The sequence below is a fragment of the Poecilia formosa genome, unplaced genomic scaffold (genome assembly GCF_000485575.1).
Source record: "Poecilia formosa unplaced genomic scaffold, Poecilia_formosa-5.1.2 Scaffold8, whole genome shotgun sequence".
Classification (NCBI taxonomy): Eukaryota; Metazoa; Chordata; class Actinopteri; order Cyprinodontiformes; family Poeciliidae; genus Poecilia; species Poecilia formosa.
The window spans coordinates 4,739,317-4,758,698 of NW_006799947.1; the positions used below are offsets into that span (position 1 = coordinate 4,739,317).

The following is a 19,382-nucleotide window of genomic DNA, read 5'->3' on the forward strand; positions in this document are numbered from 1 at the left end:
TTGTTAAAAAAAAAAAAAAAAAAAAAAAAAAAAAGAGATTTATTTTCCTAGGTCTGCCTTCGGCTGGTCTGTGTGTGCATCTGTAAAGTTCACGCAAGCTTGAAAGCTTTTTTTTTTCTGCTTTAAAGCTGATCTTTTCTCAGTTCCTGTTGATGTTAAACAATGGTACTCTCAGTATATTACAGTTTTGGATAGAGTTGAGTTTTAATGCTTCCTTGATTGTTTCTGATCACTCTACCTAATTTTCTTTCATACAAGATTAATAGTTTAGGTGAAATAGTTTAAATTTGGGTTCAATTGGGTTTTCCAACCAGTTAAGAATTACAAACACACATTAAACTGGTTTTGAGCTTCTCAAATGGCTCTAACCTCCTCCCTATTGAATAAAATGTTGACTATGCTTTAAGGTCTGCCACAAATTCAACAAATTTGAATGAGTACTCCTATTTCTGAGAGGACAAGTCAAATACTCTACCAGAATTGTCCAGAAGTTTAAAAAACTGTGTATTGTTTTGCTAAAACTCGGTAGGGAACATTTGACAAAGCATTAGCATGTATGTATGTATGTATAACTTTGAGCCTAGAAATTACAGAAAATACAATATACATTCAAACTTCTGCACCTAATCTTTTTTTTAATGAAATCAATGAAGATGTATTTATATTATGAGCACAATCTGCACAAAGAGCAGTTCAAATAAACCATTAAAAGCTCCCAAATTAATCAGGAATCCATACTGCTAACAAAATGTAAACCTCTGGAGCTGTATGTGTACGAACCTTGTTGAAGAGGAAAGCTCTGCCTGTGGCTCCTGTGAAGCGTGTGGAGATGAGTTCGGACCGATTCGTCAGGATGGTGTCGCAGTTGGCGCAAGAGAAGAGGCGCGTCCCGCCAATATGATCCAGGAAGATGCGTCCCATTTTCTGAGTCATAATACAATCACCAGAAATAGAGCACAAGACAAAATATACAGGAAATAATGTGCAAATACAATAAATGAAGACAGCTTTGACCCTTTTTAGCTGTCATTAGTCTACGTGATTTATCATAAATAAGTATCTTCCAGGAGATCAACTGGTGTGAAGCAAATGAATCCATAATAACTGAAAATTGGGACATATTTTGCTATTTTTTTTAATACACTATGCTCTAGGTATAGTTAATAGTATTAACCATACTCTACTTATCTGGAATTTACCTTAAATTCCAGATAAAAATAGCACTAACAATAAAATGCATATAATAGGAAATATTTAAGGTTGACCTGTTTAGGATTTTATGTGGAAAAATCCCTAAAACAGGGTTTATTATTTTAAAAAAAAGGCAACCGAACAGTGTTATTAGCAATCCACTGAAAGCTGATCTCGTTATTTTACGGTTTTCTCTAGAAATATTCTCTTATCTTTCTCCACTATTATCTGTGAAATCCCTCACTGGATAATGTGCAAATGATGCTACATAACCTGCTATTACTACAGTGGCAACTTGTGTTTTTGCAGTAAATGATACCATTTCAAGCCATATTTTCTTTATTAACTGCGCATGTAATTAATGTTTTCGGACACTTGACATTTCTTTGGTGTCAAGTCCCATTTTTAAAGATTATTTAATTTAAAGCTGAAAATGTCCTACTTCTAAATACCAACTATAAATATATTTTAAAGGTGAGCTTTTGTTTTTTGTTTTTTTTTTGTTTTTCTTTCTTTTGTTGTGTGCGTGTTCTGTTGCATTACAATTTCCTTAAACTGAGCTCTATGTTACTGATAAGCTCGACATGAATAAGGTTGGCCGCAAATAACAGTTCAGACATTACACGTTCTTGTTAAAATGCCTAAAATAAAGCCTCTTGAATGAGCGCTGCTGTTCAAAAGAAGACATTTCGACGAACTTACAGAAGATAAACGCGTTACTCGTTTTCCAGTGAGATTTCACGCCTCGTAGCACACCAAAACATTTTAGTCGGTGAGAAAGTCAGTGGAAGCAAACATCAGGCTAACCGCTCAGCTAACAGCGACAACAGGCTAGGAGCAGAAAAAACAACAACAAACGAATATTTCAGCTTCGCTCAGTATAACAGATTCCTACCTTTCAAAATCCGGTTTGAATGGCACTGAAATGTTCGTCCCGCGATAATGTCATCAATATTTACACTATATTGTTCGCAAGTGTTTTGTTTCTGTCGTCGTCGTCGTGGCTTTGTTTTTCTTTTTCAGCTGTTCCTGTCTGCGTTCCGCTTTCAGCCAGTATCAACATCCGGTTAGGACCAAGCGACGGCTGCTGCCGCACCAACATGTTGTTACTTCTATCCGCCGCCAGGCGTCGCAAGAAATCCAACCACAAGGAAATTAAGACGCAGAAGCAAAACGATGACACGCCTCAGAGTGAGTTAAATACAAAAATGTATCATAATAACTCAGAGGTCAAAGCAATATCACAGAGGCTTCAAAGAAGCCCTTATTTCAGCTAATTTACCAATGAAGCACTAATATTATCTGTCTCGCGTTTAACACCAACAATTAAATTAACTACATAACAGAATACATTATTCTTTGGCGCATAAAGTTACATGAGTAACTTTATATTTTCTATCAAACAGATAGCAGGTAAATAAAAATGTATTTTTTTTCCAACTGATTGCTTAGTTCTGCTATGTCATCCTGTAATTATTAAACTAACTTACATTTGATGTAACATAACTTACAATTTGATTGTTGCAGAACCCTATCGAACACATTTCATAATCAAAAATCACATTGAAAGGTTTTCCATTTGAGTTGTGTATGTTAATAGTCCTTGTCTTTTGCATATCTGTTTTAGCAATTTAGGAGTGATAGTGAGAGGGAGACTAACACCATGTTAGGTCTTTATGCAACACATCATAATACAGCAGGCATGTTTTCTCTTCAATGAGACTCTCGTGATAGTAGAGCAATAATCAAAAGTCCATCTAAGGGCAAACCTCATAAAGTTTACTGTAATCTAATCGCATCTCGAAACTTTTCCAAAATTAAGCCCCATTTGATTTTATATGATTACAAATCCAAGGCGGAAGAGATGCAGCATCAGCACAAATTAAAAGTTGACTTCTGAAGGCATATGGCTGCACTGGATTTTATCTAGAGGTATCAGAAAAAAGGAGGCTGCATATAAATGGGCCCCACACTTAGTCCTTCTCTTTTTATTTCACATGTTATTCTGTTTAGATCTGCCAAATAAAATCCAAATAAAGTTTGTGCTTATAATGTGGAAAATTAAAAGAATGAAATCAATTTAACACAGCTCTACATATCGTTCAGTTGTTTAAGATCAATGTTTTATTTCAACTGTAAGGTCTTCAACCTAACTTTATTCTAACGCACAAAGTCTGTGCAGGAATCAACATCACTGCGATAAGCAAAACGGCAATATTACATTTATTCTAGCTTTCAAATTGTCAAGTTTTATCTCCCCATCTTTTCCTTGTTGTTCAAAACCTCGCCCTCTTGGGAGCCGTCGTCATCTCCACACCCTCCGCAGGTGGGGTGTACATTTACAGTGAATGAAAGCTCACAGTCATTCTTCATCTGAATCTGAGCAGGAGAGGGGAAAAAAGAGACTCAAACAGTTCTCCGTGTGCACGCCATCTCTCTCTGCATCATGGCCGCAGCTGCCCTCCTGATCCTGGCAGTCCTTGGATTCTGCAACACATTCACAGGTAGAGAACCAAGTTTTCCTGATGAAGTGGAACATTCAATTTGTGCATAGATTCTTGCGTTTACCAAAACTTGTGAGATCAGAGATCTGGTAACTAAATAGCCAATCTGCTCTTTAAGAGCTCCAGATGTACTTCAGCACCTAGATTCTGCTTGGCTTTGACTTTTATAATCATTAAAAGTTTACAAAGTTTTTTCCCCTGTAATGTTTTACTAATGTTACATGACATGCAGCGTTGGTGGCTTGGTGTAATTTTACAGCATCTCTCTTATTTAGACATAAATATTTGAGGACTTCTACCAGCATTAGTACACAAAGAAAGTTCAGCATGTAAAAGAGCGTCATGACAAAACTACACGAGGATTTAACGTCGTCTATGTTTTTTGATAATGTGTATTAAAAATTCAAAGGGGTGTTTTCCTACAATAAAGTAATAATATTTGCCCTTTGTCACATGCAGTTAGAGCTGGTGTCGATTTGCAAGAAAATGGACCTGCAAAACATGAATTAGAGGAGGTATTGCAATTTATCTTTCTCTATAAGATGCATGTATCATTTTCTATGTCCTATATTTGATGTATTGCTCAACTATTCAATTGTGTTTCTCTGCTGCAGACAGAGCGTTTCATGTCAGTACTTTGCACAGCACTGCCTGGCCCTCTGTCCTCTTCCCCATCAGGTAAAGCAGTGCAATCTTCACCGAGGAAGTTGCACTGTTGCTTGTATGAGAGATCTGTTTCTTCAGGAATTCATGACTCTTCGGGCCTCACGATGAAATTGTGACATCTCTGATTTTTGTTTTCCCTTGTCATCAGTTCATACTCTCACACCAGCTCACATCGCAGCCCTTCACACACTGGGACTGCCTCTGTCCCACAGGTACATGCAGAGTCAGCAGTAACACACAGACAGACACTTACTTTAGTCCTCAAAGATACATGGGCCTGTTACTGTCATCAAGAAATGCCAAATAGTTATGGCTGATGAACCTCTTAAACAAAACAAATTAGAGACTGGTATAAATGTTGCAGCAAAAAAGTTCCTTCTTTGCTTTAAAATGAAGATAAAGGAAATGCAGATGTGCATTTCTGGTCAGTAGACTGAAAGTAGGATGCACTCTGGCCTTTAACGTACAAGAAAAACAAATTTGGTAGTTTGGAGAGATTTGTAGTTGCAAATAAATCACCATGACAGTGTGTGTAAATAGCTTATACTGTATGACTAATGTGTGTGTAAATAGCTTACACACACTGTCATGGTGTGCAAACTTCACTGTGAATGTCCACACAATACTTCTATTAGAGTGAAGAGGTTTTAAAACCTCCATTTGTAAACAGCAAGCCGTAGACTGCAGGCTAGCAAGCAGCTAATTTCAGCTTGTTGTGTTTGTGTTTCTCTATAAAGAGCAAAACAACAAGAAGGTACAAGGATCTGCACATTAATGTTCCTTGAAAAATATTTGTAACTTTTATGCTATATTTTTGCGTTAGTGTATGTATTAAAATAAAATGATCAATAAACAAATGCCACATATAACATTTTGACTTTATGAGTCAACACTGTGACAACTGATCACAACTTTTCTGTTTGACATAAAAACAATTAGAGAACATAGACTCAGAGTCTCATTAAGAGTTAGGCATTTTGATGAAATTTTGACTATGTTTGCAGCTTCTTATGCCATGCATTTTTTTGTTTTTGTTTTTTACTTATCAGGAATGAAGCCTCCACTGTTGTCAGGAGGCTGAGAGGTAAGATCAATCAAAACAACGCTTTGGATTATGTATTAGAAAGTATTTCCTTCAAGGTTGGCGGAAAGTTCACATCAAGAGCAGATCATATCTCATCAATGTTCTGATTAGGATGCACTTTAAAGAAAAAGCTATTGCATCAATAGCCATGCCGTGAATTGAGCTTATCTGTATGGATATTATAGTCAGCCATAAACACAGAACACTGACCTTCAAGCCACATAATTAGGAACACAGCATGACGACAAAAATAAAACTTCTCTGTTTGCGAAAATCTTACAATGTGCTGAAAGTGCTTTGTCATTCCAAGCATTTTATTCAATGTATTCTCTGTGTTCGTACAGAGCTGTTTTCCATGTTTAATCCCAAAGTGGTCACTCAGCATGAGGGTCAGATCTCCTTCCACCACGGGTAACACGCAGAAATCAACCATCCAAGTGCTTGAATATAAAAATTGTACTATTCCTCATGTGTGGAGGTAATGTGTTTCAGGAGTTTAATACAAGAGACAGAAGAGCTTTCCTCTTACCTTTCCAAGCAGGTATATTCGGTCTATTCATGCAAGCTGGCATACGTTCTAAGCGTTTAATTTCTTTGTATTGAATCAAACCCAACTGGCTTTGTGTCTTAGGAGGAGACTGACTGGAGCATTGTGCTGTTGTTCATCCCTGTAGATTTAACATGCGCCTGTTCAACAGATGTGAGGCTTCTTGTGTCAAATCTACAAAATTAATCTATTTTACCCTTTGGATATAGCGTGTATAAAAGACGTGTGTGTTTCTTTGCGTTGTAGGTCGTCGAAAACATTCAAACCACAGTTCAGGAAGTGGACGCAGCTCTGAGGATGCTGCAGAAGCAGGTGTGATTTTGACGTTCCATAAAACTTTGTCATCAACCAATAGAACAGTGGAAAAAATAAAATAAAATCAGAGACAATAACTGTATGCTGTTGTGCTGGAAATGTGCTTCCAGGTGCGTCACACTATGGTTCACGTGGTGGTTTGGAGTGAACATCGTCAAGAAGACAGGTGAGTGTTGGATGAAAATCAAAGTTAAAAGTATTGTTCCTTGTCGATACGTATGGGTGCAGTATGTTGGTATTATGCAGAGCAAAAGTACGAGAAGGTAATAAAAATGATTCATTATTAAAAGTAGCAAGAAATACAGTGTGTTTTATTGTGAATTTATGCGATAAACCGAGGTAATTCAATGTGCTTTACAAAACGAACAAACAAAGAAACATCCCATTACACTGGCAAAATACAGTGAAATAACAAATGTAATCCAGACTAGAAAAAAAAAAAAAAAAAAAAAGATTCACGTTTTAAAAATCAAAGTCAGCTCTACGCAGGTGGGTTTTTAGCCTAAGTCTTAAAGGAAGTCAGTGTTTCAGTCGTTTTGCAGTTTTCTGGAAGATTGTTCCAGATTAGAGGACGTCGTGGTGGCAGCGTTTGTGAGCACTGCTCACAAACGCATGCTCCCCTTTCCACCTTTCTATGTGGAAAACATTTTTTAAAAACACATAATTTCTCTTTCGCCTTACAATTATGCTCAGCTTTGTGTTCATCTACTACTCAAATCCTATAAAAACACATTTAAGTTCATACAACACAAAATGAGCGATGTGCTGTATGCCTATAAACTGTGAAGAATTGTCAGAGTTTCCTATTTTTGCTTTGTGGCAGGTGTGCTTGTGCAAAAGAAGGCATAAACCCAGGTCTACAGAAAGCTTTCCTACTGAAAGCCCTGCAGGTACAGCATTGACTGGCACATGACTTGTAACGTGCATTCATTTTTCAGAGCTATCTTCAGACTTGCGTGCTTGATCTGCTTTCAGGACTCTGTAAGTGATCTGCTGAAAAATCCAGCCCAGTACAGCCGAGGTGAAGACTTCACCGTTGCACTGCAGTCTTCTCCAGTTATCCTCGAATCCAACTCGGATTCTGTAAGTGAATAGAAATCAACACTAACTGTGGTGTCGCAATTACCTGTGAGCTGCGAACCATATGTTTCCTGTTCTCATGTGTAATGTATATGTGATGTGTCTTTCTTTGAAGGAAATCACTGACTCCCATATAAACGAATTGGCTCTTCAGCTATGGACCGATTTGGTGAGTTCTCATCAGTGCAAGAGAAACAAGCTCAGTTTAAAGAACAGTTTGTGCAATCATGTCTGGCATGCAACAAAGCAACGTGCTGTGTAGATAACAGGACACAGTCACTAAAACCCAAAGTGAGTTTGAATAATGATTAGACTTGGCCTGACTGATTAGATAACAGGTGTTAAGATTAATATTGTGAGATTAACCTCGAGTTGTGTTTCCCATACTTCTTTAAACCTGTGTGTTCGGGTAAACAGAGCATACATGAGATCACTTTGGTTAAACATACCGTCACAAAAAACAATGACCCCTAAATTTTAACTAATGATACATTTCTTCTCTCAGCTCCAGCCCTCAATACACCAGACAGAAATGAATGATCTCATTGTCATTCCCTGCCCTACACAGGTAAGGTAAACCACTGAATCCCACTTTCTAAGACTCAACTTGTTTAACACATTTAAAATTTTCCAGGAAAGGCCTTTTCTTCGAACATACATAAACACCCCCGATGAGAGAGAGCACGAGAATGTTGCTAGCAAAGCCTCTGCACCGATAGATCCTGTAAGAGCTTCTTTGATAAGACCCAAACCAGATTGCAGATGAACAATGATTCTGCTTTAGAATAACGAGGGATTCTCTCTGTTGTCAGGTCATGGGCACTGAAGTGCTTTGCACAAATCGAAATCCATCTCCCACCACACCTACATCAGGTAAAGGATGTTTTTTTGTTGTTGTTTTTTTTTTCAAACCTTAAAATCCGTAAAGCACTTAATTTTAAGCTATTTAAACTGTTATTTACCTGTGCAGTTCACAACGTCAGACCTGCGGATATCAAGGTGGTGGCAGCTGTGGGCGACTCTCTGACTGTAAGTGATTTTCATCTTTTTTCATGTCAGCAGCTATGTTAACTGTATCCAACCACAATCGTTATCACAAAATCAGTGCATGCAATATCCCAATCATAACTGCTTGGGTGTAGTGTTTGTTAGGGTGTAATGCCTCTGGCCACCTAGATGTCCTTTATGCCAGCAACTAATCTAGAATTTAGTGAACCAGATCAGAAAGCTCATAGAGTGAGATTGGGCAATGTGATGATGGCAAAGAAAGAGAGCATTGAGGAAATCAATATTATTTCATTAAGGATCAATATCATTATCATGGTATTCAAAAATATTATCGAACTGCCATGTTACACTAATGTTTTTCTGCCTTATTAGCGACTTTTGAGTTGATTTTTAAGTCAAGGTAAAGGTCTGAATGAGAAACAGGGATGCTGGGATCAGAGAGCCACATATTACACCGCGATACTGAAACGTGATTTAAACTTATTGGAAAGGCAACCAAAGCAGATTCAACTGTATCTCCTTTGTTTGCATTGGTTGTTTCTGTGATGCTACACATCTGATATTATTCCAGGCAGCCAATGGCGTCGGTGCAAAAGAAGACAACCTCTTGTTGGTCACTTATCAATATCGAGGACTGTCATGGAGGTAAGCTCTGTACTTTGAGATATTAATGAACCTTATTCCTATGAGCTAAGATTTAAGTAAACTAACGTCTGTTTCTGCAATTTTCAGCATCGGCGGGGATGACGACATATCCAATGTGACAACTTTACCAAGTACGTTTGTTTCCTATGTTTTATTTTAAAATAATTAACAAACATATATTTGCTATATCAAGGTTTTAGCAAATAAAAGGTGGTAGTTTGTCTTGGAAACACTTCCAAGACAAACCACCACTTCTTCTTAGCTACAGGTTCTAGGATGTACTGTTTATGTCGTTGGTAAAAAACTGAACCTAAAACAATTTGGTAATCACAATTAATACAATATTTATCAAGAAGGCAATACTTTCCCCCAAGTCCAAACTGTTTGACATTTGTACTCAGGTTTTCTTTGTCTGAATTTAAAATTTGACTGATGACTTGAAATATTCCAGTGTCACATAAACAGTTCAATCAAGGTAACATTGTAAAACAAATAAATAAAAATAAAAAAAACACTCATAATGGCAGCTTCTATTGCTGTTCATACCCTCTGACATTTATGGTGCCTTGATGGACGACCTCAGCACACACATCAAATACACGTGTGGTAATGTAACCTGATAACATTACAGATCTTTGCCTTTAAGCTTTGCGCTGATAACAAGTTGGATTGTAGTTAATAAATTAATATTTAATAATATGTTATATAAAAAATCAAAATCACACATGCAAACACACAAGTCTAGGTCAAACGTCAAGTGTTACTGTTCAATTATTTGATTTTTATTGCAGTTACCCGTGAGCCTAAAATTTAAAGCAATGTGAAGTATTTTTTTTTATCTGTGTTGCATTGAAATAATTGTTTCAATAATTTATATAAGATGACATTGTCAACTCATATTTGTTTTTATTTCTATTTTTAATTCTTAAAACAAAAGCTGCAATTTAAGTGTCAAAAACATGTATAATCTGAATTTAATACAGTTACACATTTATTGGGAACAATGATAAATGTGTACACAATATAATTTTTTAGAATACTTTTATTGCAGTCAAATATTCCCACAATATTAAAACAAATTATGTATTTATTTTCATTTCTTCATTTCTATATTCATTTCTTTGTAAATGTATTTAATACTAAAGCAAAACTCCTGAGCCAATTTCATTTGATTGATCTTCTAAAATACTCCTGAGCCAATTTCATTTGATTGATCTTCTAAAATATTTAGTATTGCCCCAGCATTAAACATGGATTCTCAATTAATGTCAATGTAGCTGCGTATGGTTTAAATCATTTTTCAAATCCTTGCATTTTTCTTAAGCTAAAAAATTAATTACCACAATTTTTCCAGTAATGCTACAGATGTTTATTTACTCACTTGATAATATTCTGGTTTGTACAAAAGGAGTCCCAAGTCATGGAAATGACCAAACAGAGCTTAATCATTTATCTGTAGCCATAAGCCTCTGCATAACATTTTTTTAAATCTGTTTGAATGATTTTTTTGTAGACATCCTGAGGGAGTTTAACCCCAATGTGACTGGATTCTCAACGGGCATCGGAAGCCAGGACAGTCCAGGAGCTTTTCTCAATCAGGCTGTACCCGGAGCACAGAGTGTGTCAGTATTTCCAGACATCTGAAATACAACCAGGCTTTTTTTTTTCTTCCCCATTGTAAATACATGTGTTGTAATATTATCTTAACTGATTATCTTATTGAAATTTGTCTCTTGTTACAGTAACATGGTGGAGCAAGTGCGCACTCTAGTGGCCAAAATGAAAAATGACCCGGTATGGAAGGAATTATTTATGTTATACATCTCATTGTCATTGTGCTGTTTTGTTCACGTATTACATCACAGTCTTTATCCGTGATCTTTTTCAGCACATCGATTTCGTAAATGACTGGAAGGTGATCACCATGTTTATTGGTGGCAATGACATATGTGCTTACTGCACAGACAGTGTAAGTGCTTTCTCCTCACACATTTTAAGACTGAAGCCATACTTAGAGCGACCTGATTATTTTTAAACCACCATATTTCAATTTAAAGTTGTGTAATGAATGATTTACATTAGAATCAATATGTGTTCACTTACATTATTTTACATTGTAAGGCATGGCCATTCAATCAGTACAATCCCCTTGAAATGTGAGAAAATCACAAGCTAATGTTTGAACTGAATGTTTCCCCTTCAAATTTATTTAAAGAGTGTTTTTTTGTTGTTGTTGTTTTTCCTACAGGTTGTCTTTTCAGCCAGAAATGTTGTCAATCGAATCCGTGAAGCGCTGGACATACTCCACGAGGAAGTATGTTCTCATCATCTTGCACTGTACACAATGTGTCTGAAAAGTGCCAAAGTCTGTATTACAATTACTTACCGTGCAAATTTTTTTATTTCTTTTAATCATCCACCAGGTACCTCGTGCAATTGTTAACATGGTAGAGATGTTCAACATCGTACCCCTGCGCGAATTGCACAAGGACAAATCTTTGGGTTGTCCCACCTGGATGGTCAAGTTAGTGTTTTTGTCTCACCAAGGCAAAAAGTAGGACTTTAAAAACCTGTGACATGTTGCTTTTAACTGTCCTTGTGTACGTGTTTCAGTATCATTTGCCCCTGCGTGCTGACGGCCACTGATGGATCTCATGAACTGCAGAAGCTCAGTGACTTCAACAGAGCGTATCAGGTACAGCTCTCTGCTCAGTTTACGTCTTAATCCAGGAAATCGGTAGAAAAAGTAACCCTTTAAAGTCCTGTTTAATTTCACTTTTAAAAGTTGAAACGGACAATAATATTGTCAAAAAAAATTGTAAAATCTAACTATTGTTAGATTTTCATTATTTCATGCTTGCACTGAACCATATTTGTACCAATATACTAGTACTGCAAATGGGTTTTGTTTATCGAGATATTCCCAGTTGAGAAACTGTAATTTTGTACTTGCTTACATGTAGTGCATAATGTCCCACAATGCCAAGGAGAATTGTATTCAGTTCTCAGCATTTAAAAAAAAATATTTACTCTTAGTAGCTAAAAATGAATCTTATTTCTCCTTTGTATGACGATAAAGGCTATTTCTGTTCTTAATTTGGATTGTATTGAAACAAATGCTGTCTTAGACGCTAAACCGTCTATTTGTTGTGCTTACTTTCTCCACCTGGCTGTAATTCTCAACATGTTGTCTCTTTATTATCTGCAGCATGGCATGAGAGAGCTGGTTGACTCTGGAAGGTATGACACACGAAACAACTTCACGGTGGTGCTGCAGCCCTTCTTTAGAGAGGTTGTCCTTCCCAGGCTAGAGGTGAGAGTGGGCAGATTTTGCAAAAACAAAAAAAAAAGTTGTTTTTTCACATTCTTTTTCTTTTTTATTAATTTTAAAATTATTTTTACTTTCTGTGCTAGGACGGTCGGCCTGATCGCTCTTATTTCTCTCCTGACTGTTTTCATCTCAGCCAGAAAGCTCACACCCTCATGGCCCGGTCCCTTTGGAACAACATGGTAGAGTTTGTTCCAGGGCATGTCTCATATTTGTGTTCTTTTCTTTCCTTTTTTTTAATCTAAAACAAGTTAACGGCTCTCACAATCTCTTAGTTGGAGGCAGTTGGCAGCAAGACTTACACTCAGGACTTCCAAGCTAAAATTGATCTCAAGTGTCCAACAGAGGTAAAAAAATAAAAAATAAAAAATCAGAAATTGCATTCTATATATTGCTCCAAACATTTGCATGTATTCATTTTCATTTTGGTTATTCATCTAGAGCAACCCATTCATTCGAACAGCAGCCAATAGCGACTACACCTTCCCAGGCCCTCCACCAACATCACCTCCCATTACTGTAGGTTATGTTTCCCCAAATTAACATAGCAAATATTTATTGGGTGACCATCATGCTAAAATATATGTATTTGTAATTTTTCTAGAACTGGGGCAGCGATTTCTCCTGCGCTTATACAACTCCGTCAAACTCTGTGCCCACTTCTGGTAAACATCCCGACGACAATCACGTGAAAGACTATGTTTGACTGATAGAAATGTACCAATATCTGGGTTTTGTTAGCCCACAGAGTGCGCCCAGCAGATATTAAGGTGGTAGGAGCTCTTGGAGACTCTCTAACGGTAAGTACTGGTTACAGAGGCCTAATTTGGTGTTAGAAATATAGAAAAAAGGACAGTCTGGCTCAACGACCACCCTTGTTTTACATCATTTGTGCAAAGGTGTCACTTGGTCTTGTGGATGATGGCTAGAACTTGAAATCTATTGTTGGGTGGTTATACAAATGCTAAAATTGGTTTTCTGATGCTGCATCTTCAGGCTGCATTTGGTGCAAGAGCAACAAACCTGTTGGAGCTTCCTATAGAGTACAGAGGGGTGTCATGGAGGTGAGACAAAAGATTTCTGGAAAAAAAAATTCATGTAAAACTGTGTGCAATTGGCTCACTTTGTTTCTCTCTCTACCTAGTATTGGAGGTGATGACACTCTTGAGACTGTCACAACATTGCCAAGTAAGAGTCGAGATTTTTTTTTCTACGTTGTGTAATTGCACAATAGCACCACTAGAGGTCAGTCCTAGACCAAAATAAACGGAAAATTTCTCTGAAATGAATTATTTTTTTTGTTGGGTTTTTACATCAGATGTCCTGAAGAAGTTCAATCCTGGTATCAAAGGGGCTTCAAAGGGAACTGGGAAAGAGCAGACTGGTTTCAACTTGGCTGTATCTGGGGCTAAAGCAGGGTGAGCTCAAACACTGTCCAATGTTGTGGCCATTTTATGAACTCATGAAAACAGCAGCCTGACAATATATCCAATTATTTGCAGCGGGGTTCCAGATCAGGTCAGGCGTCTGGTTGATGCCATGAAAAATGATGCTGTGAGTTTTTAAGTGATTTTAAACTTCTATTCAGCTTTGTTGCAATGCAACGCATTTGATTCTAATGTTTGCTCCCTCTGTCTGTCTCTTCTGGATCTTTTATTGGATGGAGCTAGACGGTGGATTTTCAGAATGACTGGAAGCTCGTGACTCTCTTCATTGGAGGCAACGACCTTTGTCAGTACTGCAATGACCGGGTGAGTCGCCTGAAGAGTTCCCTCTGAAACGCGCAGAGTCTCTGGTTAAGTTAAGCCTCACTGGGTGTTGTGTGGCACTGCCTCATGATATCACTCCCCAAATGGATCTGCGCTCCAGAGCATAATGACGCTTTGTGAGGGGGCCTCTCCTCTAATAGCCTTATTGTGTCAGAGTGCGATGAGAGCAGGCATGGTTTCTTTTCAATGAGCACATTCTGTTACCTTACCCCTCCAACACGGACCTCCCGCCTCCCACGTCCATCCCAGCCTCTGTCTGCATTAAAGAAGCACAGAGGGACACAGAGACGGGCCTTGTTCCATACGAGGCATAAACAACTCAGAAGACTTTCTTCATCTAGTTTCTCTGACTCACCTCAGGCTTTATAGACTCAGCGGCCTTTCTTTTAATGACTCTCTTTTGAAGCAGGGCAGAAGAAAAGTTGCATCAATTTAAAATGAGCTCTAGGATTGGGTGCTTATTGGTTGCATGCCTCCTCTAGCTGAATAGATTTAGACTAAGCCAGTTCATGAGAGTTTAGCGAGTTTTTCTCTCGCTAAGGTAGAGATGCTAAGCAGCAATGGCGGTTTGCGATATGGGCCATAGGGGCAGTTGCCCAGGGTGGCATTAGAAAGGGGATATCCGTAAAGATAGAGATTATTTATCTGAGTTTCATCCTGAACAGGTTTTCTATTGCTTTCATGCATGTGCAGTCAATGGAGAGTTGTGTAGAGAAGTCGTCTACGGGTTCCTGCTAGTCACACAGCCTCCACATGGTGGGGATGTGCAGATTATTCTGACATGTCTGATTTTCCCTTAGTGACCTTATATCTTGTTAGACCGTTTTTTTAATGGGCTGTAGGATGACCTCATCCAGGGTGCCATCTGTTAAGAAGGCATAACAAAATTTTTTGTTCACCATTAATTATTTATTCATTCTGCCTAAAAAACCCACAGGCCGCTCTTTCACCAGCAAACTACACCAAGTACTTGAAGACAAGCTTGGATATCCTGTACAATGAGGTAAGATGACTATGATATACCATGAAATCCTAAGCCTAACAGAAATTGTTTTCTTTACATTTTGTTTAGATCAGCACTGATCCGTAAAAGGATCAAGTCTGATTAAATTGGGTTTTCTTGGTGTTTGGTTTCAGGTTCCGAGAACTATCGTCAACGTTTTAGAGATCCTGGAAATTGAAGGCCTACGCAGAATCAAAAAGGACGGCCTTGGGTGCACCTTGGTCCAAAAGTAGGCAAACACAATAGTCTGATCATGTCTTCATAAATCAAGGCCACTGAGTCCGAGAAGGAAAGCACTTTTTTTTAAATCAAAACCTTCTTAATGATGAGCTAGTTCTGTGAATAACTTTAAGGAGAAATCCTCTTAAGTCAGATTCAGTTTAAAATGTAAATAAAAGAGACCAAAAGATGTCTCTTTAAAAATTTTCCAGTTTGCACAGCTTTTGGAAATGCAGATTTGGCACTGAGTTATTGAAAATTATTGATGTCATCAATGTTGTTGTAGAGGTTTGTGAAGTATTTTTAATTTTAGAACCACTTTAGAGCCAGGCACATATAGAGGCACCCAAGGTACAGATGTGAAAAAAGTCTTAAATTTATATTCTTTTACAGTACCATAACAATACACTGAAAAATTAAGAAAATTTGAAGCTTATCTAATTTAAGTTTTAATTCCAAAAATCGTTTTATATTGAATGACACTGGGAACTCTTTGAAATTAGCAGGAGATATTTTAAACACAAATTTGATGTAGGTAACAGCAAACATGAAATGGGTCGTCACTGTGTCCTTTAGCAGAATGATGGTCAAATCAACACAAAAGTCATTTTAGTTCCCTGAACTTAACCTGATGGGAGAGCTGAAAAAGACTGAGCTCGGGAGAATATGCAGGATTCTGAAACATCCACACAGATTTTGTAAACCATAGGTCAAAGGTTCCTCTCTGTACGGTGATTATGATTTAGTAGGAAACAATTATTTTGTACCGAGGTATTTTTCCTCAAAATGCACTCAAAATCTTTTCTTTTAGCTTATGTAACTGTAAGAGACAATTAGTTTATTTTTCAGAATATTTTTAGCATGGGTCTCGACAATTATGACCGACCTTAAATCCTTTTCAAATTAAGCAATTCATTTTCCAAAATGAGATGTTGATTCTCCCTCCCCCCCCATTTGACCCACAGGCAAGTGTGCCCCTGCTTCCTGTTACCTGGAGAGGATTCCCCAGAGCTGGGTGAAATGAAACGGATCAACCGGGAACTGCAGGTTTCTAGACAGAGAATAGTGTCATCTCTGGAACACGTTATGAGTAAAAGAGGTCATCAATAACATCTTTATCCACTTTTGTTAGACTGCGACTGAAAATCTGGTGTACGAAGACCGTTATAAAGGCAGAGAGGACTTTGCTGTGGTTCTCCAGCCTTTTTTCAGAAATTCCATCATTCCTCTAAATGCTGTAAGCCGTCTGCACAACAACACTCAATTGCTGTTCCGAGATTTAGGTTTAAGATGGAAACACTCACGTCCTATTAGAGCACAAAACACTCTCAGTGATCCTGTGCTTGCTTTCCTGCAGGATGGCGTGCCCGACACCACCTACTTCTCCCAGGACTGTTTCCACTTCAGCGAGCGAGGACATGCTGACATGGCTGCTGCTCTGTGGAACAACATGGTGAGTTTGGCAAGGCCAAAAGTACAAATCTAACTGCAGGGTTTTAGATATAGTGTTGCTAAATTACCACTTAAGCTGAGCAAAGTCCTGTTTCTGTTTTATCTCCAGCTGGAGCCAGTGGGTAAAAAGCAGACCTACAACAATTTCACCAATGCCAGAAATATCCTCAAGTGCCCCACTGAGGTAAGACATCTGCTGCAGATTGCCACTGTTGACCCATTTTTGCAATGCATTTTGCTGTACGTACAGCACAACTACAGCATATTCACACTTCTAAAGTTTTTTCCATATTTTGTTGTTGCAAACTTCCAGAACCAATATGTGCATATTATACTCTTAAAAATCTATACTAAATAGCTCACAATGACAACGTCAAAATAACTATTTAAAGACTTTTGTAAATTAAAAAAAAAAAAAAAAAAATATCGGGACATTGACACACACTACATGCGTATGTATTCACACACATTGCCATAATCTTCAGGTATCAATTCGAGTACATCTGATTTCCATTGGTCGACCTTGAGAACTTTATTGGTGTCCACCAGTGGTCAATTCAACAGCAAGCTCATTTCAGAGCAGAAACCAAACACATGAAGTCAGATTAATTCAGTAAAAAAATTGTAAGCGGGACATAAATCTGTAGAAGAAGGAAGCAAAAAAACAAAAAATTACCTGGACTTAAATTAAGAATCACTCTAAAGAAACTAAAAACTCCTGAAATGATGTCAGACTTATACAGCACTAAATTTAATGTCCTTCCATTTTTCAGGAGCAGCCGTATATCTTCACAAGCGTGAACAGCTTCCCCAGTTTGACCACAACCACAGCACCCACCATGGGCAGCACAGCACTGCCTTTCACCCCAGAATGTTCAGGCACTGTCCCAGCATGGCTTGCTGCTGTACTGGCCGTTGTTGGACTTCTGGTTGGCTGCGCCGTCACCGGGCTCCTCCTCTCCTACAGACACAAGAGAAGCAAGAAGAAGACCTCAGCTACAGTTGAGATGAACGCTTCTGCTCATAATGCTTACTCCAACTCTTACACTGAAACATCCAAGCAGAAAAATGAAGAAAGTCGGGGACAAAACAGTGCTTTCTGAAAGCTCAGTGCTTACAGGACCAACTAAACAGTGTTTTATGTTCGAACAAAGTAATGCAGCTCTGTCTGTTTTGACAAGAAAAAATAAGTAAATGTTTTATTTTATTTACAGAAATCAAAATTATCAGTACTTTAAATGACTAAATCAGAGAAATGTATTTAAACTTGTTTGGCTGAACATGTCACAACAATTGTCTGTGAGGAACATTTGCACTTTTTTACTTTTGCGCACACTGGTAAGGCAAATTTAAACGTTTGCCTTAGTTGTTAGTCTAACAACTAACATCGAACAGGTACTGCCACAAACCACTGAATATATGCACATGTCTGCTTGCACAAACATGTGCAAGCATGCAGACTACCTTTAGTGGTTGCACATTCCTTTCTAACTTCCTCCTATCTATACAAGGTTTTTGGACAATGTAACATGAAGTCCTGGACGTAATATCCTCCTTAAAACTTGATCAGAAATAAATGTAACATTGTGCAGTTTTGTGCCATTCTTTTCAGTTTTTTTTTCCTTCCAAATAAATAATTTTATATTTTGCTTATACCAAAGACGGAATGAATAATTTGAGATTATGAATTTGGATAATTTGTACCCTCTGTCCCATTTAAAAGCACTGGGAGTACCATCACATTATAAACATTGGCCTACTCGAGATGGACTACTCATACCTTGTGTGTTTATCATATCAGCAGTGCAATAGACTGGAGGCTATATAACCATGTTTTTTATGACACTTAAAATGATTAAAGTAGGCTGACAGCTTCTGTTATTTTCATCACATATTAAGAGAAATGGAAAATACTTTGCTTTGATTAGAATTGCAGGCCTAATATTCAGGAATAAATATTAAAATATATCAGACAAATTTTAGAAACTTCTCTGTTTCGGGAAAAGGATTCCCATGTTTCACTGTGGGGACAGTGTGTTCAGCATAAGGTGCATTATCAATTTTTGGGTTGTTTGTTTTTTCATTTGTATCTAGACCAAAAGGTTTAATTTTAGCCTTATCTGTACAGAGCCCCTTTCTCCATGTGTTTGCTGTGACCTCTCGTGATTTGTAGTCATTTTTTAAAACAACTTTAAAAAAGCTATTTCTTGTGGGTGGAAAACATTAACAAAAGTAATTTATTTCTATTTTTTTACCCATCAGGATAAATTGAATTCTGATTGGAATTGATTATATGTTGGTCAGACGACAGCTGTAAATAATTATTTAAATATGTATTACATTATTTTACTTTGTAATGATTTAAGGTGTACAAATAACGGTTGTAATTTATGTTTTAACAGTTATAATGGTACTTTTTTTATTTTGTAGTTATTATTAAAGTATTTTAGATTAAAATGATCCCGTAATTATTTGAACTCTGAGTTTATATTCGGAACGTTTTTATATATTACTTGCAAACAATTAAACTGTTGTTAATCTGCTTGCCTGATATCCCTGATTGGTAATTAT

The 19,382-nt window shown here is 37.5% G+C and overlaps 2 protein-coding genes across 2 annotated transcripts in view; one reads left to right on the forward strand and one right to left on the reverse strand.

The window, feature by feature from the left end:
* The window catches only part of LOC103154949 (protein yippee-like 5), a 5,285-nt gene extending 3,015 nt beyond the window's left edge, over positions 1–2,270 (reverse strand). Inside the window, exons 1-2 of the mRNA XM_007576440.2 lie at positions 2,087–2,270; positions 781–924 (exon numbers count right to left, since the gene is read on the reverse strand). Coding sequence (XP_007576502.1) covers positions 781–921 — 141 coding nt within the window. The 5' untranslated portion in view covers positions 922–924; positions 2,087–2,270. The remainder of the gene's footprint in view (positions 1–780; positions 925–2,086) is intronic.
* A 1,224-nt stretch (positions 2,271–3,494) lies between these two features.
* plb1 (phospholipase B1) lies at positions 3,495–19,342 on the forward strand. The gene is made up of 43 exons (XM_007576452.2): positions 3,495–3,695; positions 4,155–4,210; positions 4,310–4,373; positions 4,510–4,573; positions 5,411–5,445; positions 5,790–5,856; positions 5,938–5,986; positions 6,077–6,145; positions 6,239–6,304; positions 6,418–6,473; positions 7,131–7,197; positions 7,283–7,390; positions 7,503–7,556; positions 7,893–7,955; positions 8,022–8,111; positions 8,200–8,260; positions 8,358–8,416; positions 8,967–9,040; positions 9,128–9,171; positions 10,554–10,662; positions 10,783–10,834; positions 10,929–11,009; positions 11,289–11,354; positions 11,464–11,564; positions 11,654–11,735; positions 12,249–12,353; positions 12,455–12,550; positions 12,644–12,715; positions 12,810–12,887; positions 12,973–13,033; positions 13,110–13,168; positions 13,365–13,432; positions 13,513–13,556; positions 13,687–13,786; positions 13,871–13,922; positions 14,039–14,119; positions 15,075–15,140; positions 15,275–15,369; positions 16,325–16,406; positions 16,492–16,596; positions 16,717–16,812; positions 16,921–16,995; positions 17,585–19,342. The coding sequence occupies exons 1-43, from the start codon at positions 3,638–3,640 to the stop codon at positions 17,912–17,914; spliced, it is 3,360 nt and encodes a 1,119-aa protein (XP_007576514.1). The 5' UTR covers positions 3,495–3,637; the 3' UTR covers positions 17,915–19,342.
* The last annotated feature ends 40 nt before the right edge of the window (positions 19,343–19,382 follow it).